The sequence below is a fragment of the Zosterops lateralis genome (assembly GCF_965231275.1).
Source record: "Zosterops lateralis genome assembly, chromosome: 2".
NCBI lineage: Eukaryota > Metazoa > Chordata > Aves > Passeriformes > Zosteropidae > Zosterops > Zosterops lateralis.
Window position 1 is genome coordinate 88,433,499 of NC_139763.1, and position 27,137 is coordinate 88,460,635.

A 27,137-nucleotide genomic window follows, 5' to 3' on the forward strand; every position below is an offset into this window, starting at 1 on the left:
TTCATCTCTCTGCAAGGTTTCCTGCTAACGCATTTTGTAGTCATTAGATACTGACATTTCACATAGCTGTCCTTTAAAATCCAAGTCTACTGTGAAATCCAGGTCACGCTGTAAAAAGATTTAAATGCAACATGTAAGTAAGACCATAAGTTTAGTGTATTAATTCAGTTATCATTGCTTGGGTTGAAAAGACCAGCAGATTCAAGAGATTCCTGTGGTGGTTTCTAACTTCTTCTGTTTTTAAATGGTGCTAACACTGAAAAAGCAGGCTGTAAGATGTGTAATAGCATTCACCATATAATCTGTGCTTAGGTCATATTTCTATACTCTTCCTGAGGTGGATTTAATGTCCTGGTTACTTCCTGGATCAGGAAACTTCTGAAATGCTGTTATCATATGTATCCTATGAAAATGTTTTAAGGGTATCCCCTATTGAGATGCTCTTAATTTAGGCTAAAGGGCTTTCCCACTAGGGGTTGTTCCAGAATAGATCTAGTAAACTTCCCATTGTGCAGAAGCCTTTAGTAATTTTTTATCTTATAATGATGCGTTTTTAGAGAAGAGGCACTACACAGCCCTACAGAAGGAAGCTGTATCTACACAAGCTATTGAAACACTTCATGTTTCAGAAGAACAAAGCACTAGCAAATCCTTTTGAACCAAAGTGATCTCTCTGTCTTATGACAAATATCAAGAGCATATTAATTTTAGCACCTAAATCTGCATTCAGGTGCTTACTGCTATGTGAACAAATTTGAGATATTTTATTCATTTTTCCCCTCAAAGAAAATTGATACATTTAACCCAAAATAAAGTATTCCAGTCCCCCTAGGACAACATAAGGGTAGGGAAATGTTATTTTCCTCTTGGAGCAAGTAGCTTCAGGGGTGAATGTGTTTATTTTAATGCCAAATTTATTTTGTGTTTATTTCTCCCTCTCTATCAACACTACCATATCCAATCTGTGTTTGATATAAAAATGGAAAAGCAATGCAAAAGGGAAGACAATGGAATGTTAAGGTTTGTTGCAGTTAACAAATGCAATTTTTCAACAGTTACAACTGCATAGGTGGATAACCAGGTTATTTTAACTGGTGTTTACTGTAATAGAAAATGAAGAGTTACTGCTCAAGATTTTTGGCAGAAAATGGTCCAGTGTTTCTCCCAGAAGCCATAATTCTCATGTTGTGTTCTATCCAGCCATAAGTTGTCTATCAGACCATGTCTCACAGTCTCCTTACCAGTTAAAAGAAGCACTAGGGGGATTTAGCCTGTAGCAGAGAAACTGAGGAAGTTTTCAGCAGTCATGGTAGAGTGATATCCATCATGCTTTAGCTTTAGTCTTAAATAAAGCATCTGTGTTTTCTATGGAAAGGCACAATTTTTAAATAACCCTTTCACTCAATTAGTGTGTTCAAATACATTTGATCAGTGAGTTTATGCAAGCATTCCTCTGAAATGTGTTACTTAATTTCCTGTTGGACTGTCCTTGGGCACTGAGTGGCAAATCACTCAGTGCCCACAGATGTGCAACTGAAGTACTTATTCTTGATCATCTTGTGTTGGCAGAAGGGATCTTTCCACTGATTTCGATGACAGTGTGAAAAACCCCTTGCCTCCTTGTGTCACAAAATGGGGTTAGGCTGATTGCAGAGGGCAGCTGACTAAGTGATGTATTTGAATCCTTTCTGCCTTCCCATGCTAGCCTGCTTGCAGGCTGACTTCTGTAACATTAGCACTGCTTTATCATTGCTGTCATCAACTTTGGTGAAGCTGTGACTGGAGCTCTTACTAATAATCATGAATGCCTTTAGCACACCCATTTTTTTACTCCTATGCATTTTCTTTATTGTTGATCATAGTTTGTGATCAGTAGAGGTGGAATTAGGATCGGGGTGCCAACTTACCACATTTTTTGCATTTGGTTTCATGGATATAGTCCCATAGATTTCTTCTCCTCGTCTCACAGTTAAATAGTCCTCCAAGTAGAAGACAGTTTGCTTCCAGTGAGTATAAGGAGCATCAGGTGCTAAAAATATATACATGGGTATCACTTATTGAAATTTCTTAAATGCCTTGCAAATCAAATTATGGCTTGGAAACAATTGGGGAAAATCCTTTCTTTTCATAGAATGCTTTATGTACTATATTAGTAAATGTACTATACAACACAATTCTCTTGGCTGTCTGTGGGTTGTCTTCTAATTTTTGCTAGAATATGTCAGATGTGAATCACACCTAGAAAGAAGGATTCCACAAAAGGGGTTACAGGGCAAGATAGTCATATTTTTATGCTTTTCTTTCAACCCACACATGTTCAAATTGGGAAAACCTTTACCACTAAGTGCTTTGAATTTCAAGATTCTAAATTAGTTCAAAAAACAATGATACAAAAGCATGAAGGAAAGCTTCATCAAAAGTTATTAATCCTGATGTTGCAGATGAAACATTTGACTAGTGATCCCAAACCAGCAAATTTTATTGTTTCCAGGAGGATAGAGCAGATGAAAGGGCACTTGTACCTTGGTCTCTTTTGGCACTCTTAAAAGCCATTGGGGCAAGTTGCCTGAGATGGAAACTGGTCTAAATTAATTTCTAGTCTTGCTTAGCAGAATCACTTTGATGACCCTTTTCTATTCCAGGCTTTTAATTTACTACTTTGGTTCTATTTTTTATTTAAATTCCAATCTTTGAACAGTGCCTAATGAACTCATATTGGTCACTTCTTGTTCCCAGCATTCTTGACTCAAGAGCATCTAGGAACATAAGAATTGCTGTAGGAGCTGAAAGACTTCCTAACTTGGCAAAAAAACCCTCTGATAGATTTATTTTTCTTCCATTTATATCCCTCAGTCACATGAGGTCACTGTTTTGTATCATTATTAACACTATTTAATAAAATAATAGCCTTATTTCATTTCAACATCAATGTTTCAAAAAAATTACTTGGCTTTGAAAATTGTTTGTGACTGGGGATATATTGATGCTTTATAAAAAACTGGCAGGGCAAGAATTTTTAACTGTTTTGTAAAATTCTAGAATCAGAAGACCGTTATAAAGCAACTTTTTTCAGAATCTGTGCTGGGAAATTGGCATCTTTGAAAGGAAAAGGATTTTACCAGATAATTTTTGTCTGTGTCCAGACTGTTTTAATGACTGTTAATCTTAAATGCTAAATGAGATCTCTTGTAGGAGTTCAGATCCAGACTGTTTACTATTTGGACACGGCTGCATAACATTTCTAACTGAAAACATGTTAGACCAAAATGAAATCGAACTTATATTCTAAATCATAACTGCTGCCTTGTACCCACCCACGTAGTTGTTCACATGCCCCTATGCAGGGCCATATTCCCTAGCAAAGCCTGACATAACTGGAATCTTGTGTGAACAGGGTGGGAGTGTGTGTAATGCAGGCCCAGGTCTTCAAGTTCACCCCAGATTACATTACATCTTATTCATTATTTATAAAAATACATATCAATGAAGCAGTGTTTAGACATGTTCTACAAACTGGTGTACTTCATTGAATTCAGTGCAGCTTTGCCAACAGACACCAGGTGAGAATCTTTACCAGTCTTCCCGACAATGGTGACCCTCAGCAGCAGATGGCCAAACAACCTTTTTATGGAGTAATTCTTCTGCAGCTACCTAATCATGATAAACTGAACAGAGGCAGAGAAAAACTTCACCCTCCTGTCTACATGCAGGCTGTCTACAGGATGAGGTTTTTGCATTTATTGCAAAACACTCTGGTTTGTTCAGTCTGATAAACAATGCCTTAAGGGAATGGAGTTATTCCTTTAAATATCTGCTCACCAAGGCAAGTTAGACTTTCACATCTGGGTTGTTAGAGACAACTCACATAATCAGTATGTGTGTTTTTGTAGCTTGGAAAAAATGGTAGTTTTGGTCTGGACTCTGGGGCAAGCTTTGTTGAGTTTTGGATTTGGGGAAAACTGGGATGCAGAGCTGCTATCTCCCTCTGAGCCTATAATTCCTGTCTAATCTGAGAAACTTGAAGCAGGATTTAGATTTAACTGGTGGGGGACATAAATTCACAGGTCATCATTCCTGCTGAGCTCTAATCTTGATAGCCATTGTGAAATTCTGCCTGTTTCCACAGAATTCCTATAAGCAGTTGTCTTTTCCCCATCCTACTCACCTCCCCCAAAACTACAATAGTTTTTATCACTGAAATTCCAATGTGGTGGTACATTAAACCTTCCTGTACCATCTAACCAACAGCACTGATAGACTGATAGCAACAGAAATGAAATTAAAAGAAATACAGATTACCTGTAGAAAATCCCATCTTCTTGTGGCACTTTGTAAATTCAATATTAAAATAGGTAACCAAGGCATGGATGTAATCATTGCGCTGAATTTGGAGGCAGAATGCAGAAGTAAATTCCAATTCTTCAGTCTTCACTGTATAAATATCTACTTCCTGTTTGGAGGAGAAAGAAATTACATTTACATGTAATGTAATGTGTGCAGATGTCTGTGACTCTCAGGTAAGTATTAAATGAGGTACTTCAGTATTTCATTCAATGATCAGATACAAAGATGACTGGCAGCCTTTTAACACTGTAAGAAATCAGAAGTATATTCTAATATATCAAAACATGAGCAAATGATCCAGTTATCTGACTAAGATGACAGAGAGGACACTCACTGAAGAGTGTGTGTTCTTGGGAATGGCAAGGATCTGGGGAAAATCAGGGTAAAAAGGTGCTCTGATATATACAGGAAGATGTTAAAATGGAGATATAGGTCCAGTTCAAAGACCTTTTATCATCAGGGACTGTCAACATCAGGAAAGATGCCAGAGTTGGGTTTTTAATAAAAATAAACTTATTTGGTTTTGCATCTCTGGAAAGTGATTTGGCTGTGTCAAGCAGTCAAAACATTTGAGGCACGAGAGAGACCTGCTTTTTGGTGGTGATGCTTTCTAGTCCTGTGTCAGGTAACTGATTCCAAACAGTGAGCACAGGCATCCTACTCCTGAACAAGACAGAAGCAAATTATGTCAATCATACTATGGTTCGATTGCAGGAGCTGGAAGCAACAATGTAGTCTTCAGGATTGCTTATTTCCATCAATATTTACATCTCACTGTTCAAGGCTTAAATTGTGTTTTTCAGATGGATCTGATTTTCTTAGCTAGGTACTGCTTTTATCTGGGTGGTTTCCAAAAGTTGTAGTGATGATAGGGGGGATGGTAAATCTGAAGTACTATTCTAATGCTGTGGGAAATGTTTCCTATGCACTTTCTGGTACCTTCATTGCTCATTCTCATTGCTGTGGTACCCTTATTGCTCATGCATACAGGGAAACAGAATTTTTGTTGGCAGAAATCCAGATTTTTCTCTACTCTACCAGCTGAAATCAGGAGTTGTGTCTCTGACCTCACTAGAATTTCTTAAGACCTGCACTGCAAAAATGGAGAAGAAAGTCTAGACTGCCCATTAGAGGGCTCTTTTAGCCTCCTTTAGGGCACATCAGAGGGCTTTTATAGAAATTGCCTTCTCTAACCTAAGACTGCAAAGAGAGACATAGAAAGATGCAGCCATATTTCAGTTACTGAGGTCTTTGCATGGACCACATATGTGTTTCTGAGACCTAGAAAACTTATGGGGAGATGATTTAAGCAAGCCATAGTTTTGGCCTGTCTGGTTAACATTATTGTTCCAGAACAACTTAACCATAATGAAAATTATTCTACTGCATTGCAATGACACCCTGAGGCACTAGTGTTTATGCATATAATTGGTCCTTTAAAGCTGTGATAACCTTAAAATGGTTTTAGTTTTTCCCCCTCAAAAGAGAGTAGGAAAAAAGCATGGTAGGAATGAGAACTTTGGAGGTGTCCCAGCAGAATTCCATAGCAGCCTGCAAAATTTGCTTTGCCGAGATAAACTGGACTGGTGGGTGATAGCTGCAGACTATCTGTAATTTTTGGTCTCTTTTTCAGTGATCTCACTGTGGGGAAATTGGGACTTAAGTGTAGTGGTGAGGCACATAAAAGGGAACTAGCTCCCTCTCTCTGAGCGATGTTGGCTGTGCAGGATAAAGTGGAATCAAAAGCACTATGAAATATTTTTATTAGAGAAGTCAGTAGAAATTTCTCAAAAATATTAAACAAATGTCCTGAATATACTGTTGGTCACTTTTGCAGTCCTTTTTTTCAGGACAGGAACATGGTTTCTTTTACAACTCAAGATAGGAGACATAAGTGGAGGGGTTTTTATTAATAAATATAAATTTGAGAATTGACAACACTCATTACAGCTAACTGCACAGGAGACAAATTATATGAATTGGAATTAAGGTTGCTTCTACAGTGCCATGGCATCTCTTTCCTGATCTCCTTCCCAGACAGTCAAGTTACTCAGCTAGAATTTTGTGAGCATGGAAATAAGCTAAACATGCAAATCTTAGTGGATGTCCAGGTTTGGTGGAGTTCTTTCAGGTCTTGTTTTGTTTGCTTGTTTGTTTTTGGATCAGAGAAGAAAACACAACTGATTTATTAAGTGTGAAACAATGTTTTCCATTTTTTTGGCAGTGTTACTGAAAGCAGTAGGCCCCCAGCAGGACACCTGTACTCTTATTCCTGAGTTCACTTACTGATTCTGGTGGTTTGAAGATGCTTTGTTCTCACTACTCTCACTACTCTCACTGCCTGATTTGGTATGGAAGTTAAACAGAGGACTCCTACGTGGCAGAACAATTCCTGTGCCCCTCAGATGTATTTGTCATTTAAGTCTCTGCAAAAGAGAATGACTCCCACAGCAGAGAGGATGCTGCATTCCCTGCGTGCACCACCGCTAGAGCACCTGTGCCCTAGTGCCTAAAGTTCCTTAAAGCATTCAGGACTTGGGTTACATCCAATTTCTGAGAAGTGAAAACCAGGCAATTTTACTCAAGTCTCCAGCATGTCAGATAAGTGCCATGGCTACACAGCATGCACAGTTGATGTCTTATTTTGCTGATTTTGTAGAACCATTCAGAGCATCTAAATTGGGAATTGAAATAACTGCAGAAGCACAAGACTCTGACTGGTCTCTGAGGAATGTATCCACTGACTGGTCCATCCACTGACTAATGTAGAGAGAACCCAGACTCATCTGGAAGCCACCCTAAATTAGCTGGCTTTGGGTTGAATACAAACCTAAAAATCCCTCTGTGAATCTAATATGAACAAGCTGTGCTATCCTAAAGTGCTGTAATAAAACATTTGAATAATTAAACATTATGGCTTTGTTTATTCTCAAATGTTTTCTTAGGCTAATATTATTCTCTGAATTCACAAATATTTTCAGTATGAAAGAAATGCATTTTATACAAATAAACCATGTGCAAAAGTAAATTAAATTTTAAAATATATAACTACAGAGTTTGTTTTTCCTACTTCCATGTTGCTATCTTGAACATAAACCTCCCTCCTTCATGCTTTTCATTGACAATTTTCTCTTATCTTAGTGATCAGTTTGTGAGATTAGCAACTGATTCTGGAATGGAGGGTGGTTTGTGCTTGCGTACTTATTACCTGCTTTGCTGTCATGGTGCCTCTACATGGTACAGCGCCATTCAGTTTATGGACAAAAGATGCCAAAACTAAATACAAAACCTGAATAGAAACACTTTGAAAACTGTTGTCTGTCATCTTAAACAAATTACTTTCAAAGACCTTCTAAATAAAGTGTTGGATTTGCACTTCAATTAAGGGTGTGCAGCTTTTTATTCCAGAGCAGCCAACCCATTTTGCTCCCTCATCTCTTTCTCTCTGGACATATTTCATAGAGTCTAAATAGCTGTTTCTTTTGTGCATGCTGCAATTTTAAATTGCTCTGGTTGAGGCTGTTTTCAAGCACAGCCATCTTGTGTTCCCCTCAGTGCAGATGGATTGTGCATGCATAAGTACTCATGCAGAGTTTCTGTTTCTGTTCCTTTTTTCTGCTTTCAGTAAAGGTTTTGGGGACTGGAGGCATGGCTTTCCTTTTTGCATATGGGAATATTTAATGCTGTGTTTTTTACTGGCAAAAAGTGAAAGGGAAAGGTTAGAACTGACTTTTTTGGGATAAATGAGCTCTTGGGCTCACAGACCTGGTACTACCACTACTACTGATACAGACAGCCTTGTTCATGACAGCTATCCCCCATGATGAAGATTCCTTCACTTGAAGGGAATTTTAGAACTTTCAGGTGTTTCTGCAGGCAGTCCCTTATTGTTAACATGATCTTATGAACAGGGATTAGTGACCTTTCTGATACATGTAGAGGAGGGTACCAGTTAACCTCTGGGTGCAGATGTTGGGACTGAGAGAGAACAGTAACATTCTATATAAGGCTAAGAATTGGGAAGTTAGAGTGATTGAGTTCAAATTCTGATCGCATATTTTGGAGTTAATTATTTATTTCATTATCAATTCAGAACGGATGCTTCAGACTTTCTTACTGCAAGGAGAATCATTTACCCCTTCTCCTCAGCAGCATTCAATCAGTGATTTCCAACCTCTATTTACAAAAAGGCAGGGCAATTCAAATTCATATCTAAATACACCACGTCTCTCTTCATTCAGTATTTGCACATGTAAAATTTGTAAAAATCTTGAGTTACAGCCTGCAGGTATAATGAGATGAGTAGAGACACAAGGAGCATCTTGCTTTTGGGAATTCCATCAAAAATCAAGATATCAGTGTTAATGCTCAGGTCATGCGATAGTACTGAGCATGTGAAACATGCAAGAACTGGCTAATTTAAAATGGCACAATTTTCCTTCTTAGCGTGACAACATGCTGCAATGATGGCTTCTGCAGCTGGTTCAAAGCATTCAAAGATAGTAGCAGAGCATAAGGAGCAGGACCCAAAAGAACCCCACAGTTACGTGTAAACATTCATAATTAGGTACATTCACAATCACCAAACCTTTATTAAGCAGGCATTGGTCACCACTTGCTTTGGATCTACTATGTCCACCAAGGGCTCCTTCATGGCAACATCCCTAATACAGGTCATGTCAAAGCCGTACACATTCTCCCACCCTGTCAATGCAAATGGATTTGGCAAGGTCAGCAGCAATAAGAGAAAAATTTTTTTGCTTCTCAAGGCACTTTTCTTTTGAAAGAATTTGGACCACCCCCTTATTTTAAGATGTCCCCTTCATCTCTTTGCTCCTGCCTGTCTGTGTCATCCTTGCTATTTTACAGATAATGTAGCCGTGGCAAGATAAGCCCTCAATGTACATCTTTGAACAAGAGACCCTTATTTTTGATGTCTCCAAAACTGTGTTATATGAGATTTGTCAATGATTTTTGTGGCTTTAGATACTTGTGATTGTTGCCCAAAATCATCTGATGTCAGGCCGAGTGTTGGGAATAGCTGTTAGGGATTCTATCTTTTCCTATCCTTTCTGCTTAATACTTACTTTAACTCCTCTCCCGCCATAGATTGCCACTCAATTGGCAGTTTACATGCTCTTTTGATTATTTAAGTAGTTTTAGTTTCAGCAAGTGAATTACTGGCAGGAGTAGAATTGCAAGTGTTTCAATAGTTGGGACTCCAAGTTTTAATCTGCACATACATCGTGACAGAAAAGCAAAAGGTTCACTTTGAAAAGATTTAAAAGTCACGCCAACCCTCTGTATTTGAATTGCTCTTCTGATTGTTCCAATAGATGCCTCTTATCATGCTGAGGATTTTTTGCACAAAATGAAAACATTGAAATATGGAAAAGTAGACAAGGTTGCTGAAAAAAGTGAAAACAAGAACCTTCAAACAAGTGAAATCTTAACCTTATGAAGCATGTAAGTCAAGGTCCATTCAGTGCTTCATCTCAAAATCTAACCTGAATACTGGGAATGTTTTAAAAAATGGTTTGAATGAAAAATGAACTAAACAGGTAAACACATTTTTGAGCATGTTTGAAATGTCTCATTTATTCCAGAACTGCACAGTAGCATTTGAGCTACTGGGGTTTCCAGAGGAGTACAACTGAAAATGTAATGTGATATAAAAATCTGCATATTCCTGAATGGAAAAAACTTTGGCATGAATGATTCTTTGATATCTCTTTATTATCTCTTTATTGGGTTGCAAGTTTCTCAATGTTACAGGGGAGCTGAAACTTTTCTTTTGGACACCATGAGAGCATGAGAACTTCAGATTACTTTTATAAAAGTAATATTTTTTTATGTGATTACTCAGAAAAGATTAACTAGGAAGCCCTGAAGAAAATATTTATTAATTTTTTATTTATTATTTGTGCCTCCATAATTTACTGCACTTCAGCCTATGTGGGATACCTTTGAAATACGTGGCCCAATCTGTCTTAGGCAGAGAGCTGCCACAGGAGGCAAAAAAATTAATATTATATGTTTTACATTTTGCAGTAAATCAGAGTAATTGACTGTAGTAGTACTCTGTGGTATTAATCTTCAGTTAGAAAAATCAGAAGTTAGATTTTTTTTTTAGAAACCTCATACTGCATTATTTCTTAATCAATATAATGGTTCTTGAACACCCTTTAAAATGCTCAGTCCTGCATCTCATATGAAGGTAAGACTCTATCCTCCTTAAAAGAGAAAAAGATGAAAAGTTGAAATGTAAGGAGAGACCATCAAGGATTTATAAATGGAAAGGAGAGACAAGATGGTGGTGCAGTTAAATAGTGAGATGGAAATAACTAAAGACACAGAGGTATATAAGGTAAGAGGGGAAGGGAAATCAGGTAAAATCAGAAAATAAAGTGTCTTAAAGGAAAACAACATTGTAGAAGTGGAAAAAATTACTTGAAACATTTTTTCAAATGGCAAAAAAAAAAAAAAAAAAAAAAAAAAAAAAAAAAAAAAAAAAATTGAAAAGAGGTGTATTGCCTGTGAGAGAAGAAAAAGACTCAAGATCTAGAAAGGAAGGAGTTCAAAAGCAAAGTGAAAGATTTTAGGCCAAAATGGATCTGATTCCTTTACAGAATGTGTGCATCATACATCCTTTTGAATCTGTACATTTTGTAAGAAGTTTGGCTGTCAAGGTCATCACGTTGCCGAGGAGAAAAATGTAGGCTGTGCCTGAGGAGGAGATATAATCCTGCCTGGCACCTGCAGAGACTTCTTGTCACTGCCCCACTGCACTGGGCTCGCTTTTGACCCAAAATAGCAATTTTGACCAACTGGCAGTTCTGTGTATTAGCACTGAATTTGATTATACGAACACCAAGCCTCCTTTCCTGGGAGGAGGTGAGAGTGAAAGAATGAGGAGTTAGGCATTTTTATTTAAAGGTTGTCTGAGCCCACTAATTTAACCCAAACTTTCACATCTTTGTATCTTTGTTTAATAAATCTGCTTAGGAAATTTGTGATTTTTTTATTTATTTTTTTTTTTTATAATGGAAAATGCCTTTGAGTGAAACTGCCCAGCTCTGAGAAATAAATAAAATCAAAAAATGTTGAAAGAAAAAAAAAAGAATGAATTAATGTGCTTGTTCATTTGATCACAGCAGGAGCCTGGACTAGGTCACTTGTAGATGTCATTTAACAGCACCAGTTATTCATGATACTTCAATGAAACTCTCTTGACATTTTAAAAGAAAAGGAAAAGTCAATTTTATCCATCTATAAAGTATTAAAAAAACCCCAAAATTAGAATCCTTTTTTAACATACAAGTAAAATTTAAATTTCTGATCCTTATTTTTAATTTAAAAATTCTTGGATAAAATGTTTTAAATGAGTACTACATGTTGTGGGTTTTTTTCTTCTTGACAAGCCATCACGGAGATATAATTTTTTCTAGGTTTATTTCTTCACATGTACATTTAATTCACGTCTCACTGCTTTTATGCTTTTGTTATGTTAAAAACAAAAATAAGGACCTGAATGGCAAAAGAATATTACTGGGTTTTGTGACTGTTATGATGGATTATATATTTATCAAAACAACAACAAAACTAAATCTACTATAATCCACATTTTAAATATAGCTAGAGGTATTAATATAACTCTAGGGAAAGTCTTCATCAATTTATACACGCATCTTTCCTTTTCATACTTCAAATTACTGCAAATTTCCTGAATTTACCAGCAGACCAACTTTTTCTCAAAATTCACATTTATACTGGAATTCTGGCTTGCAAAGAGATTACAGCAGGCTACTGGAAACGGAAGATTTTAGGGAAATAACCACAGAAAAGTGCTACTGGCAGGTGCTTACTCACAGTGAATTTTGAAGTCCTTGTACTGTCTGTCTTCAATTGCTACCACGTACAAAGCAGCTCGGTCTGGAAACATTAGCCCTCCAGGTTTCTGTTGATGAATTGTGGGGAAATGGATCTCGTAATCTATTCACCTGACAAAGACATCACATTTTGAACTGCACATACAAAAACCAGACAAGCACCCCTTGCATGCCTTTATTGTTTTCCTTCAGATTGTCACACCAGCTCTAACCTTGCAGCCTGTGGCAATGCCATTAGACAGTGTCTACGGAAACTTCGCCGGCCAGCACTTAATCAAAAGCAAAGCTCTTTCACTGAGGTTCCCTTTGTTATCTCCTCGTTAAAGCCTAAGAAATGGCACTTGGAGATGCAACTGTGTCTTGTTATGGCGACAGTAGGGAAGGGAAAGCTTGTGGTCAGAAAATAAATGGTGACTGCTCCAGCAAGGAGCACGACATGCAGAGCACCTACCAGCCACTTGTCTCGTGCGAAGATGACTGTGTTTAACATTGACTCATAGAACAGACAGTAACCCATCCACTCGCTGATGATGATGTCTACTTGATCCACAGGTAATTCAACTTCTTCCACTTTACCTTTAAATATTGTGATTACTGAAAAGAGAATCCAAAGAAATACATTGCACATAATAAAACACCTGACTAAGATCCTTCCAGGTGAATGTCAGGCTGACCTTTTCATTATGATTCTCTTCTTGAATGCCTGTCGATAAGGCATGACTCCATGTGACTCAATGCATTTCACACTTTTCAAAAACTATTCAGAGTAGGTATAATAAATAGAATTTTTAGTATCAGTATAAAAAGAAAAAACACCAACCCAAAACCAAAGGCCAAACAAAACCCCCACCATGTCTAAAAACAACAGAAAAAACAGGCCTTACCTGGTTACCTGTATGATCTCATTTTACAAGGCCCTTTGGAATTTGGAAGATTTCTAGACCATTGACCAAGTAAGGCAAAAAATCCACTTAGAAGCCTTTAAACATCCCTGCAGGTTTACACACTAATGTTTAAACAGTGGGTCATATTTAGTTCAGATGTAAAAAGTAATTTTGTTTTAGGACTACTACAAGTCATCAATCATTCCTGCTTTTAAAAAAAAAATATTTCCTATTTACAAATGTATTTACAGTTTGTGCTAAATAATTTTCAGTGTGTGTTTTTCAGCTGCTTATATTGTTTGTTGCATTGGATAAAGTCTCATGTTTCTGGATTCTTCCTTGACAAGGTGACAGATGCACTTGAAATTTAGGAATAAGGTGAATATTCTACTTTCCATTACTAATTGATAAGATTACTCCACTACTCCTAATTAATGGCAATTTTTAATGATAGCAGTTTTTATTGATGAAATGGTCAACATTCAGTTTCAGAAAAATGAAGGTAATTTAATTTAATTCAATTTAATTTAATTTAGCTAGAACTAGGTTAGCTGACTGAGTGTGGAAGTGTGGGTTGAGTGCTTTTTAGAACTCAGCCCAGAGAAAAGAAGGTTTTACCTTTCCCAAATAAATGCAGTACTAGTATTACTCTAATCAGATGTGCCCACTTCATTTGCATAGCAAATTTTTAATCCAGACTGGCCCGCTAAGAAATTGTGAATACTCTGACTTGGAGTGGTAGCACAAAGTATCAGCTGATAAGAGCAACCTGACTGGAAAAGAGCTAAGTTCACTTCTTTGCCACATTTCTTTCACAGTAATTCAACAGTTCATCTGTTGTTGTACTGAAGACTCTTCATGTCTATAAGGTCCAGCCATGAGTTCTCTTTAGTTCTCTTTTCTCTCAAGAACTTTCACTGCCCCAATTCTTTTGGAGTGAATTTTAGCACTGTTGACAGCTGCCAGGGTGACACACCTGAAGGCCCCTGTTTACACCTAGAACAGTCACAGTGTAAGCAGCAGCAGCAGCATTGGTTCCTCCCACCTCCCTTCACTTCATAAGGTATCATGTGGGGACAGACTGTGCTGTCCTCAGATGTATTACTGCATGTATCTCTTCTGGAAACAGTGGGTTTTCTCTTGGTTCAGCCACTTTTCCTGACTCTGTATTTCTCAAAACATTTAGGGAGGGGAAAAAATGGAAAATTTCTATAAGCAACAAGATCCTTTGGCTCAATACCTGGCTGCATTAACATCAAAGTGAATGTGGGTCAGTGTAGAGTGTGAAAGTGTAAATGTTGGTTCAGGTGTGCAGTTTGCAGACCAAACTGCAATCAGGCAGACTGCTGAACCTGCCCTGCCAAGTCTCCTCCCAAAGGGAGGGGGCTCTGCTTCTGCCACCACAGTATCCTAGTGACTTTCTCCTTGTAGAAATAGGAGGAAAAAGCAGAGATAAACACCTTCTGCACCCTCTGGAGTGCACAGGAACCTTCTAATTTATTCTGACAGTGGTCCCTTCACATGCAGTTCCTGCTGTTGGAAATCCAAACGCAAATTGATTTGCGGTGTTCTATTTGTGTCTCTAGCGGATGAAAGCCGTTCTGGGAACACACAGCATCTGCATCCAAGGTTCAGAACAACCAAGGAGGTCACACCTTACTGCTTTAGTGCCTTATCCCTACTTAGTACTCTTATCTCTACTGTGGAGAAAAGTATTTTCTGGTCCTTTGCTTCCTTCTTTTCCTGAACCAGGAGTTGCATACGCTGGCTGGCCTCTTGTATCCCCACGTCACTGCTGTTTCACACCACAACACTTGAATGCCTGTCATGTACAATAAATATTCCTCTCAGAGAGCTCGAGGTTAGTCAGAAACTGCCACTGACAGCAATAAAAATTAGAACAGATCTGAACCAGAACAGAAACCCATTCCCTGCGCATGTGCAGGCAGAGCATCAGAATAGACACAGCTAAAAGTGAGGGCACTTGGTACAGCCCAGCCATGACCTGCTCTGCAGCAAAGACAAGCTCTGCACAGAAAAGCACTTTTAAACAGGAGCTGTCTCACAGCCTCAGTTAAAAAAAGACTGATTTTTTAGGTTGTTACAAAGATATCTTGCGTGCTGTGATTTGGAGGCGGACTGAAGGCATGAAATAGAACTTGTTGGGGATTATTTTGTGCTACGAGTTTTCAGTAGCTTGGAGTTATTTCTAGGTTTTTTGTTTTTTCTTTTTTCTTTTTTTTTTTTTTTTTTTTTAATTAGAGTTTCCACATACTTGGAAATTTCATCAGCTTTCTTTTCAAGCAAAAAAGAAGTTTTAGATTATATTTTAATTTTATGATTTAAACATTTTCATTTGTGTGAGTATGTGTAGTCAGAAAACTTAGTGGAAAAATTTTGCATTAAACCTTATTTCAATTTGAATGTCCATATGTCTGTTCATATTTCTATTCTGTTTAAGAGAAAAGGTGGAATTGAAATGGCAGAATTTATTTGATAAGTTCAGTTCTAATACAGAGTCTTTCTTCTGCTTTGCTAAACCAAACTTCCTGTTGATAAATTCTATTGAATTTTTTCATCTCTGATAAATACAGAAGTAATAGTAATTCCTGTGAGGAATTGTTGTAGTGCCTAGAATGAGGTGTTTAGTTTTGTATTTACGTAAGTAAATTCTGCAAAACTACAATTTACATGTAAAACACACAACATAAATTAATTCAGAAAAAGCAAAACTGTTATCTTCTCTTTTTCCTGAAAAAAAAAAAAATTATGTATGTCTTACTGTTGTCCAAGTGGTTGGCCTTGATAATTTTTTCTGAGTAGTCAGATATACTTGAGCATTCAATCTAGGAAAAAAAAAAAAAGAAAAAAGAGATAAAGAGCAATTTATCTGTTAGAGAGCCCAGATATGCGTATGAAAACAATATCTACTGAAGGGAGCAAAGACTCTACAAAGCATGTAACCATTGATAAAGCCTCCTCCCTGTGGGGAGGATCATAATTAATGATATTTTAATATTTAAATTACAGTCTGTGTCTCAGTTAAACTGGCTCCTGTAGAAAAGATTGATTTTAAAATTGTTGAAATATGAAAAAAAAGAGAGAGATTCTACTTACAAAATGTACATAACTTATTAATTATATTTAATTTATTCCTGCTACTTTAGAATATTGCCCCCCCACCACCAAATCTGCTGAATGGAATTAATTAGGATGATCCTATATTTCCATATGTATTTTGAAACAAAATACATTCAAAATTTGTGAATAATATTAAAATTCAAATATGCCAATACTGGTCTATGCCAAGAAGGAATTGTTTTCAATGTGAAAATCTATATTCTTTAGGAAAGCTGCTATTCCAAAAGAATGCAGGCATTTAACACATAAGAAATGACTGAAATTTTCTATTTATAAGGACAACGAGATCTGCATGGCTTTTTCTCTGACCAGTTCTGTGCTTTTTCTAGGAAAATAATTACAGAGTGCCTCCTAGTTTTAGATCTGCCCTTAAACTTGGTAAATTCTGTGTACTAACATAAAAGCATGTTTGCAATGACCTTTAATATCCTTTAGAGAAAAACTGCATCCTGTGAATCTGTCTGGGTTTTATGCCCCTTGAAAATCATGAAGGCCAAAGTTGCTTGTAGTCACTGAATCAGTTCCTAATTTACCTCTTCCAAATTTGGCATTAAAAGGACGATACTACTTTGCATAATCCTTGTCTCTCTAATTCCCCTATGGTAATGTCAAATAGAACTATATTATCTCTAATGAAGTGGTTTCTATATCCAGTGAATCCCATTTAATCTCTAAAAGCTAAATTGTGCTTGACCTCTGTGATAGCACTCACAGATGGCAGGACAGCGGATGCAAGGACACACAAATCCTTTATTGCTTTTATATTGTGCATGAAACAGACATAATGGCAGTGATAATATCAATCCCAGTCCCCATGGGAACACACTGATTCTGCTCAGCATGCCTGTGGATGTAAACCATTCCTAAAATGTCTGGCTCAAAGGACTGAGCATAAGCCAAAACTGGCTTGTGGAAAGGAATACCTGAGTGCCAGTCCAGAGAATTCAAGGAAGAAATCCTTTGGGGTAAGGGCTGTCCTTTTGCTCCATTCAGGTTCTTCCCTTACTGTAAACTGTATACACTGTATGGCCTGTCTGTAGTTACTGATATTATACTCATTTTTCCTGTCTTCACATCCATCTGGTATTTTCAATTCTATTGCCCATTTTGTATGGTTTTTAAATAAAGCAGGCATATGTAGGCATTTGAAGGTTGCTTTCCAAAATTACTAAAGAGCAAGGTGCAATGAAAAAAAAGTTCTCTCTCATGAATGACATCAAGTTTCCAAAAATCTGCTTCAGACACAAAGAAGCAAAAAAAACCTCCAAAAACCCCAACACTTAAATGTTTAATGAAGGAATACATATTTCAGAAAATAAACTTGCTTTAGGGTGGCTAAAGCTGCTCATCTGAATTTTGACTTGGACTTTATACTGTAGTGAATTTTATTTTAAAAAGCAACTAATTTCAGAAAAAAGAAAATTGAATACTGTAGGTGAAGAATTAAAGGAAAAATCAGTGTTGTCAGGTTTTTTTCTCAATTTTCTTTCAAGTCAGTGATCTGCTCAAATCTGTCCTATTTTGCAAAGCATTTGGATTTTATGAAAAGAGCATGTTCCAATAAAATAAGTCTGTACCTGAGTTTATAATCACAGAATCATAGGATGGTTATGGCTTGAAGAGATCTTCAAAGGATCGCCCTGATTCAAGTGCAGGATCCTGTCCTTGGCCATGTTGAAAATCATAGGATTTACATAGGCCCACTCCTCAAGCCTGACAAAATTCCCCTGTGTGGTGTATTTTCCCTCAAGTATATCAGCTGCACAAAGCAGTTTTCTGTCATCTGCAAACTTGCTAAAGGTTAAGTCAATCCCACTATCTATTGTCCTTAACGAAGATATTAAATAGTAGTGGTCCCAGCATGAACCTTTGAATTGCTTCAGCTGTATCTGGTTCTGTGTGTGTATATTCACCTCTGCTATCATTTTACTTCTCAGTCCTCAATCTACTGCTGCAAACATAGCTCCTCTTCTACTGTAGTCTCTTCCTGAAACAGTCACAAGATTCCCAGATTTCCCCTGGGCTGTGTCCTCATCACCACGTTTTTATACAAAGCAGCTGACATCTAACATCAGCCTTCATTTTCTGCGTCTGTTTAACTCCTTCTTCCCTGCACTGTCTTGTTTGTCTGAAAATACCATGGAATTCAGATAGTTCTACTGCAGTGACTGTCCTGAATTTTGTAGGACTAAATACAGCAGATGAACCAAGGCTTCAAGGGACATTTTATGTATTTTTATGTATTTTTGTGTCCCTCACTGACGCCTCCCAAGCACCGATATCTATGTGCCAATTCTATTTCTACATTTCTTACAACAGCTCCCCCGTTAGATGAACATCACTACATGGCACATTGGTACCCTCCTACAAGGGTTATGGCTCAGAACAGGTGAAGAAAGAAGAGAAAATGAGGGGGCTGGTTCTGTTCAGGTTGTGGAAGAGATCCCCCCACAATCCAATAGCAATGTAAAAGTATCCCAAAGGGCCTTGCAAAGAAAGTAAAGTCAAACTCTTTTCTGAAATGCACAGGACGAGACAAAAGTCAGTAATCATGAGCTGTGGCAAGGGAAACTCCTGGTGATTGTAGGCCTGGAATAGGTGCTGAGAGAGTATTAAGAGTCTCTATTCTTGGAGATTTTCCAAATTGGACTGGACACATTCTTGGCCAACTTGATACAGCTTTAAGTTAATGATTCTATGATTTACATCTCTTGAGGACCCAGAGATAGTTCTAGCAGTTGGCTTAGGTAGTGGCAAGGAATAAGTTCCAACAGTGAATAAAAAGGGATAAGAAGAACCAGACAGAATAGTGGATGAATTTGAACCCAAAGAGGGAAAGCGTGAGTAAGAAGAGAGTGATTTCTGTAGTTGAAAAACCAACACTCTGCATTTGTCAACAGTTCCCACATCATGCTATTTGAAAAATCACATTTAACTGTAGAGAAGGAACTGGAACATCTCAGCTCTATGTAATAGCTCATGGCAAATGTTTGCTTTTTAAATGGAACACTCACAGTTTCCAATGGCAAATATGACCATGAATTCTCAATTTGACTGAGATTGCCACTTCTAGTTCTCTGAAATGGCTGCTTGTTCAACACAAATCCATTCTGCAGCTTGCTGTGTACAGGGTTCACGGTGAGACAGCTCATTTGACAAGAAGGTTGAAATTCTTTAGCTGTACCAGAAGAGTTTCACACCTAAGGGGGTTCCTCTGAGAGCTAAGTTCCACAGATAGCACACCCACCAGCTTCAGCAATGAACAGTCCATGGGTGAGCTGGCACTGGCGTGCCACTGAGCTTTATAAAGGCCTCTGAACTCTAAAGAAGTCCAAAGAGGGAACCTCCCCCCCCCCCCCCCCAAACACAAGATACCCCACAATAACAAACATGTGGAAAAATATTTACTTTTCTTTTACTTGGTGAATTTTCTGTCAGTGATCTGGCTCACTGTAGAATCAGATAAGTGCCAGTGCCAGCACAAAGGAGGGAGGAAGACCATATGGCCAGGGATCTGAGAGATAGGAAGGTGGGAGCACAGCATCATCTTTTTGTATATGCTTATACTTCTAGAACACTGCAACATCTTTGCATGAGACCTGCATTTCTGCATCACAGAAAGCTGCAGGTTTATCCTCCCTGAGGCTTTGAGGTAATAAATCATATTAATAAGCAATACTTGGTTTATGAGAAAATGCATTCTAGCTGCCAGTCTTGGGCTTAAACTCCAAAACTTTTTCCAGCACCTTTTAATTTCAGCTGTCAATAGTTTCATGCTCTAGTCTGATATTCAAAAGAGATACTCAGAAGTAACACTGGATTTTGAAAATATAAGCCTGAGAATTGAAATAGCATTTCATGTGTTATTACCAATAATAAAGACACACAGTTTGGGTACTTAGTAACATCAGTGTCTTCAAATGCACAGATGTACCCAATTAAGTTTTACTAAACAATTCTGAAGTACACCGAGAAATAGGATCTATTTCCCCTTTTCTATGTTGAATTGTGTCTTCAGGGCAAACAGAAGTCCAAAGCAAAAAGAAACTGCATTTGTCATTTTAGAGTCAGTACAAATAAGTTTGAATATACTTAGTAAGCAAATCTATGCTCTCTGTAATGACTTCTTTGCAGAGAACAGCACATTCATGCTCCTAAAGTTCAATGTATTTAAGGTAATAATTTCCTTCTGCCTCTGAAAAGTGTTATTGTTGGCACAGAAAACATGCACATGCTTTTTTGCACAATTTGCTGAGTTGTAATATGCAGGGAAAAGTGTATTAAGGAAATTCGTTTCCAAGACTACAAAGTTGCAGACCTTGAAAATTTAAAAAGCAAGACAGTTCCCTTAACCCCTCTGAGTAGGAGTGAGTCTCTTTAACATTTTTTTTCAGCCAAGAAGAAATGTGAATATGTACCAGATCACCAAAAGTTCCACATATGAAAAGACATTTACATTCCAATTTGGAAAAGGCACAGTAGTGCAAGTCATAGAATACAACAGAACTCCACTGAAGTCACTTTAAACCAAGCCATAGATGAGCTTGGAAAGTGGAATTTCAAACCAAGACAAATAAGAAAAGGTAAATCACAAAGCCAAATTATCAGTCAAAATGCACAAATGAATTCAAAATGTGAAAGTCTTCTTACCCCATATACCTTCTTGGCTCCTGCCTTTGCAGCAAACATGGAGAGGATTCCCGTGCCACTTCCAACATCGAGGACAATCTTATCTTTAAAAACATGTTTATTGTGATACATTGAGTTTCTATAGGTTAATGTGCGCACTTCATCTTTTAACATTTCCTGTGATGAAAATAAAAGCATTGTGTCACTGTTTGAAATCTTTATATGGATTCCCCACTGCTGCTGAATGCATTCCTTTGCTGTCATTTAAGCATTATTAATACACAACATGGAGGGTTTCTCAAGTACTTTGGGGTGCAGACATGAAAGCAACTGTGAAGTGCCAGCTACTTAGAGCTGAATTATTAAGAAGCAGTATGATGTCCTTTGTATGATTTTATTCTGCTATTAACAACCAGAATGTAATATAACCACAGCACTGCTTTGGGAATAGGCAGAAGCCATACAAGAATCCAAATATTCCTTTTGTCCTAAATCATGCACAACCCAGAGCCTCAGTGCAGGGACCTTCTGAGGTTCCTCTTTGAACAGAAAAGAAACTGTTCCATAAGACATTATAAGACAGCAGGCTTGAAAGCCTTGTCCAATGTGAGGCAGAAGTCCATAGTAGAGCTTAGAAATTCTGTATTGTTAATGTAAGGTCTTCCCTCACTGCTCTTCTCATTTATCCACTCATTTATCTGATCAATTTCCAGAAGATATTAATCTATCACCTGGACTACTATCTCACTAGTTTGAGTTGTCATTGTTAGGTGCTGATTTTTGATGCACTGACAGCAGCAGTACATGCATTTAATTCCACCAGCACCTTGCTTTCTCTTGTACATCCCTCAGTCAAACTATATCAATAAAGAGCACCCAGCTCAAGACCCAGGTGCCATTTTTAAGAGAAATTTAGACAATTCAACACAGACTTTAGTTTTCTGAAAATGCTTCTGTTATGTCTACAAGGCTGAAGGTTTGCTTATACTATTCCTTAATTTCATTGTTTAAGCAAGTAGACAAATGAGTTTTTCAATTTCAGGATGAAAAAGATCCATTCGGTGCCCAGCAGTCTGAGGCAATCATGAATGGGATCGTTACATGTCTCAGCTGCTTACTTACCTGTGTTGGCAGGACGTTACATGTGCTCAGTAACTCCAGATGAAAACAAGGCTACTTTTATCATAAAGCATGATTTGGTATCAGGCAAAGAGGAGCCCATCAACACTGCAAAGTTTTGATTACACCCTCATGGAAACTGTTTCCACACATATTAAGAACAAGATGATTGGGAGTGTTCAGCATGGATGAAAATATCATGGATGCCTGAGCACTTGGAATCTTTCTATGGCAAAATAATGGGCTTTAGGGATGAGGGAAGAGGAATGGATGTTTTTTATCTTGATTTTTTGCAAAAATTTTCAACATTTTTTCCCATAACATCCTCACTGAAAAATTGATCAACTATGGACTACATAAATGCAGTGCAGTGGGCTGAGAACTGACTGAACTGTTGCTCTGAGAATGTTGTAATGAGCAGGACAAAGTCCATCTGGAGGCCAGTCACTAGAGGTATCTCCCCAGGAGTCAATACTGATGCCTTTTGGCCTGTTTATTCAGGTGGATTCCATCTCTTCCTAGCAGACCTCAATCCTCAAAGAGGGTCCCATAGATATAAAACCCAAAACGTTGTCATTAACACCCGCTGCACAAGCAATTGTAGACCTGTGGTAACACTTCTCCTCAAGTCCTTGTTTGTGCTGTTTGGCTATTGAGGGAAAAAGGCATTTGATGCAGCCTGCTGTTGATCATCTTCCTAAGAGCTGCCCAGTGACACTTGATACGCTCCAGGTCTCACTGGTGCTCATGTAGAAGAGCTGCAGGCTCTAAGAGCTGGTCTAAAGGGTGGACAAATGTCAGCAGCCTCTCCACAATGTCCCAGATCCAAATGCCTTGGCAGAAGGTCTTTTCAACAGAAGGGTGAAGTACCCTATACCCTGCAGGTGAGAGCCTTTGGCAGCTGCCACTTGTCACTTTCCCCCAGTGCTTCTGCCTGGCTCAGAGCCAACTGGTTCTGGAGGTTTGTTGGACAGATCCTCCTGCCCCTCAGCTGCAATGAAGACACTGACTCTATTCTGCAGCCAGACACCTGCAGGTGGATCAAGAGCCTCCCTCCTGTTCCCAGAATTCACAAGTTTCCAGCCTTAACCATCAGAGGAGTTCCCACTTCCAAAACTGGTAAGTACAGACTGACTGCCTCTCCTTTCAGTACAATTGGGGTTTTAGGTTCTTGTACCATCATGCTCTCAGAGAAGATCCACTCATGCCCCTGGATGCTTCAAAGTCTGCCAGCCTCCTCTAGCAGCTCCTTTACTTGTTCATGCACATCCTTTACCAGTGCACACCTCCTGCAGGCAAGGAGGAAACCTCCAACTTCCCAGCCTCAGCAAGAAGCTCTCTGCACCGTCTGAGACCTACATGGCTGTATCCTTCCATCAGGAGATCCATTTGATTTAAGGTCTCTGAGGTGTTTTCAAAATTTCTACTAGGTCTCCTTCCCACTCAAGTGTTTCTCTATCTTCTTCCATTCTTGGACTGAATTTCTGAATGCTACACTGGCAAGACACTATTGGCAGATAGAAATCTTTTATGTTACAACCCACAAACAATTGCTAGAATAATGAAAATAGATATTGTTTATTACGCTGTTTGTGAGGAGTGCACTGAGTCATTTCACATTTGCTTTTTTTGCATCCTGCTCTTAAAGATCTCATCCTCTTGCGTCACAAAAATGTCAGCAGGGCAAGGTATCAGTGACTTCTTTAGAACTCATCTACAGTCAACATTTTGATAGTAAATGGTCCATCAAGTATTTCAAATTCTTTCCAGGAGTGTATTTAATGGAGGTGACTGGGCTTAATTTCTGTTCTCCATCAATGCAGCCTGCGCATTCAAGTAACATGCCAGGAGTCAAGAAACTGGCTTCTCATGTCAGCTGAGTAGCTGTTCTTCTGATGTCTGTGCTCAAACATGCAAGAGAACAAAATCCCCAACTCAGCAATAAGGGAGCGCCTGTGGTTGTGACTGGGCTGGTTTGCAGCCCTAATAAATGCACTGCATTGGTGCACTTGTGAAATCCACCACTGCACAGACAGCTACAATAGGAATCTGAGTGGGACAGAGGTTTTGAGTACAAGTCTTTACAGAAGTGGATGATATCTATGGCACTTAACCAGGCTACAAAATTGCCTGAGGAAAGGCAGAGGAATATAATCATGGGCAAGTGGGATACAGGTAAGTAAGTAAAAATAATAATAATAATAATAATAATAATAATAATTACATTGTTAGTTATTTAACAATTGCTGAAACAAAAAATAAAGATTACCTCATGAATTCCAAAGTGAGCGTAGGAATCAAAGTAATAATCCCTGGATGTCATCTCTTCTGGATTGATGAGCTTTGCCATCTTGCCTCGGCCCGGGCAGCTTGGTTGCAATGGAGCATGTATGACAGATTGAACTGGCTTTGGAACAACAGTAGGCTGTGGAGGCTGGGATGGAATGGTGCAAACCTAGGAGAATATGGAATATTGTTAAGAGGCATCATTAAAAGAAAATATTTCTCTCTATGTCTAGAGAGCATAGTGATGTTACTGTTAGTGGTATTATTGTAACCATTTAGTAGATAAGAAGTCGAAAGACACCTGGTGTACTATAAGTGAAATTTAGGCTGCCTTCTGTTCCTGGATCTTTAACTTATTTGATGTCTTGGAATACTTTCTTAATGGATTTTTCCTTAATGTTCCTCTGCAGATACCTAAATTAGTGCAGAGTAATGGCAAATTATTGGAATTGGCTGAAGAAGATTACTGCAAACACTGACACAAAGCAGTAAAGAGCTCCTTTTTCTCCATTAGTGGCCTATTTTGTCAAACTGCCACAGCTTTGTGAGAGGCAGGTTGCGATAAATAAATAGCTCCCATGCAAAGAAAACTAACATAAAATGGATTCCAGACACAGTGTTGCCAACAAGGGCAGGATTCACAATCGATTCTTACTTATCAGGTAAGGTACCTGTTTATATTGATGAGCTAGGTGAAAGCTCACAATATCTGAAAGTCTCTCAGCATGTCCAGAAAGCACTGTAGGGGAGATGTGTGGCATGTGTGGTCCCTTAATGTAGTTTCCTGTTGTTGGGAGATGCAGGAGTTACCCATTTCCAACACACTACTGCCCTCAGGATGTAATTTTTTATTGTGTATTGATCTCCAACACCAACATTCTGATAGACAGAGTTTTCACACCCCCTTGGTCCAGATTTGATACCTGTAGCATGTAAGACAGAAGATAGAATGTTTTTCAAATACAAGGTAAAACAGACCCTGGTCTGGGTCAAGTGTGTGTATCTACATTTTGAATCCTTAATATGATGCAAAACTCTGAAAACTGAGAAAGACTGAGCAATATGCTACAGCTTCATCTATGCACTAAGTCACTTGCAAATTACGGGCCAACAACTTAATATATTAAGGTCAATCCTACTTTAAATATATCATATCCTCTTGTACTTTTTTTTTTTTTTTTTTTTTTTTTAAGACTCAGTTGTTTCTTAGTGGGAACCAGATTTGCCTGAGCCTCTCCTCGCTACTTTCATAAAGTTCATGCTGTCTTCTATAGCTTGGTGCTGTGAGGTATCAATCCCTGGTACTGTCTCTGAATAGCATCAATTAGCCTAGTTCAGTTTGCTTCAATTAAATTAAAAAAAAAAAAAAAAAAAAAAAAAAAAAAAAAAAAAAAAAAAAAGAGGAAGAAGGAAGAAACCTCCACATTTTCTACCCTTGTTCATTTGAAGATTTATATGTGTCATCTTTCCATGGTTTCTTTGGTCCATCTGTTAAAAAAGTAAATACCAGTGGTTTATGTTCCTTTAACACTTTCCATCCCCAAAGATACGGAAGTACTTTATTTATAAATCTTTTCTATTACTTACATTTTTTACTTTATCACTACACCCTGTTCACCTCACCTAGTTCACCTCCCACACAGAATACATTTTCTCCCAATTGGTGTTTGTATTTCTGTCTGGTCTAGTTTCAAAACTGTCCATCTGCAGTAATTTCTCTTAAGACATTGCTTCATTGCCTGTTCATTGCAAGCAGTAGGACTGATAGCTCATTCTGTCAAAGTGTTGCTCTTAATATTCAGCTCTTTCAAATATAATCCTGCTACTTTTAATTACATACTTGAGGTTATATATTAACTTTTTTCTCCATTGGCATGCACCCTATATAATTTTTGCAGTTACATTTCTCAGCATTCCTTTCTGTATTTCTCTGCTGGATTACAAGGACTTAAACTGTAGGTGTTTGAAATTCTGTTTTATTATAATATGAAATCTGTATGGTCTTACACTTTCCTCCAAAATCTTACCCTCTGCATCATCTTACAAGCAAAATGCATAAGTTTACATAAATGACAAAACAAAACAGTCACTGAATTCTGTTCCTGTCTTAGGTAAGAATGTCTCCAGACACACAACAGTGCATCACAGGCAATTGCTCAAAAGATACGTAATGGAGAGAAGTTATATCAGTTTTTGTAAATGAAACCAGGGGACTTCTAGCATTTCTGTTGCTGTCAAACTACAGATTTAAACATGCTTTGCTGTGCAACAGAGAGCATGTGCTACAGGAAAGGAGGCTGGTCTGGAAGGCAAATCTCCTATCTGGATCTCAGGCAGTATCAGTTCTGCTCCTGGCTGCATAGAAGGGTCTAGACAGGATTATGAGAACTAGGTTATTCTGACTAAAGATACAGAATGAAATTAAACCTAGCAGCTTAGGCTAGGAAAGTTGCCTGAATGAATTTCTTTCCTGCAAAAGAATTAACATTGCCGTTTCCTAGTCTGCAACTGAATTCGGCTATGGTCAAGGGGTGGCAAGATAATTTTATTAAGCTACTGAGGCAGTATTGCACCTTTGACTTTCAGTGCTTTTCAGATTTATACAAACTACCTGGACACTTAATGCTCCCAACTGTGCATCTCCATCTCTGCCAGGAAGAACATATCCCACCCAGCAAAAGAAGTCTATTAGTTCTGCTTCTCATCTGCCTTCGTTTGTGATTGTGCTAAAGCAGCTTGTGCTAAAATGTGTTGATGGTGGTTGAGTGACAACATTTGGCTCTGAAACCTAATAGGTCATGCACTGTCCATTCTGTGCTGTGAGTACCACATCCTCATGCAGCAG

General features: G+C 38.1%; 1 protein-coding gene across 1 annotated transcript in view; it reads right to left on the reverse strand.

Moving 5' to 3' along the window:
• The window catches only part of PRMT8 (protein arginine methyltransferase 8), a 55,347-nt gene continuing 28,210 nt past the window's right edge, over positions 1-27,137 (reverse strand). The window contains exons 2-10 of the mRNA XM_083854994.1: positions 24,276-24,461; positions 20,909-21,064; positions 15,900-15,963; positions 12,685-12,827; positions 12,214-12,301; positions 8,933-9,048; positions 4,300-4,450; positions 1,908-2,029; positions 1-108 (exon numbers count right to left, since the gene is read on the reverse strand). Of these exons, the coding sequence (XP_083711120.1) occupies positions 25-108; positions 1,908-2,029; positions 4,300-4,450; positions 8,933-9,048; positions 12,214-12,301; positions 12,685-12,827; positions 15,900-15,963; positions 20,909-21,064; positions 24,276-24,461 (1,110 nt within the window). The 3' untranslated portion in view covers positions 1-24. The remainder of the gene's footprint in view (positions 109-1,907; positions 2,030-4,299; positions 4,451-8,932; positions 9,049-12,213; positions 12,302-12,684; positions 12,828-15,899; positions 15,964-20,908; positions 21,065-24,275; positions 24,462-27,137) is intronic.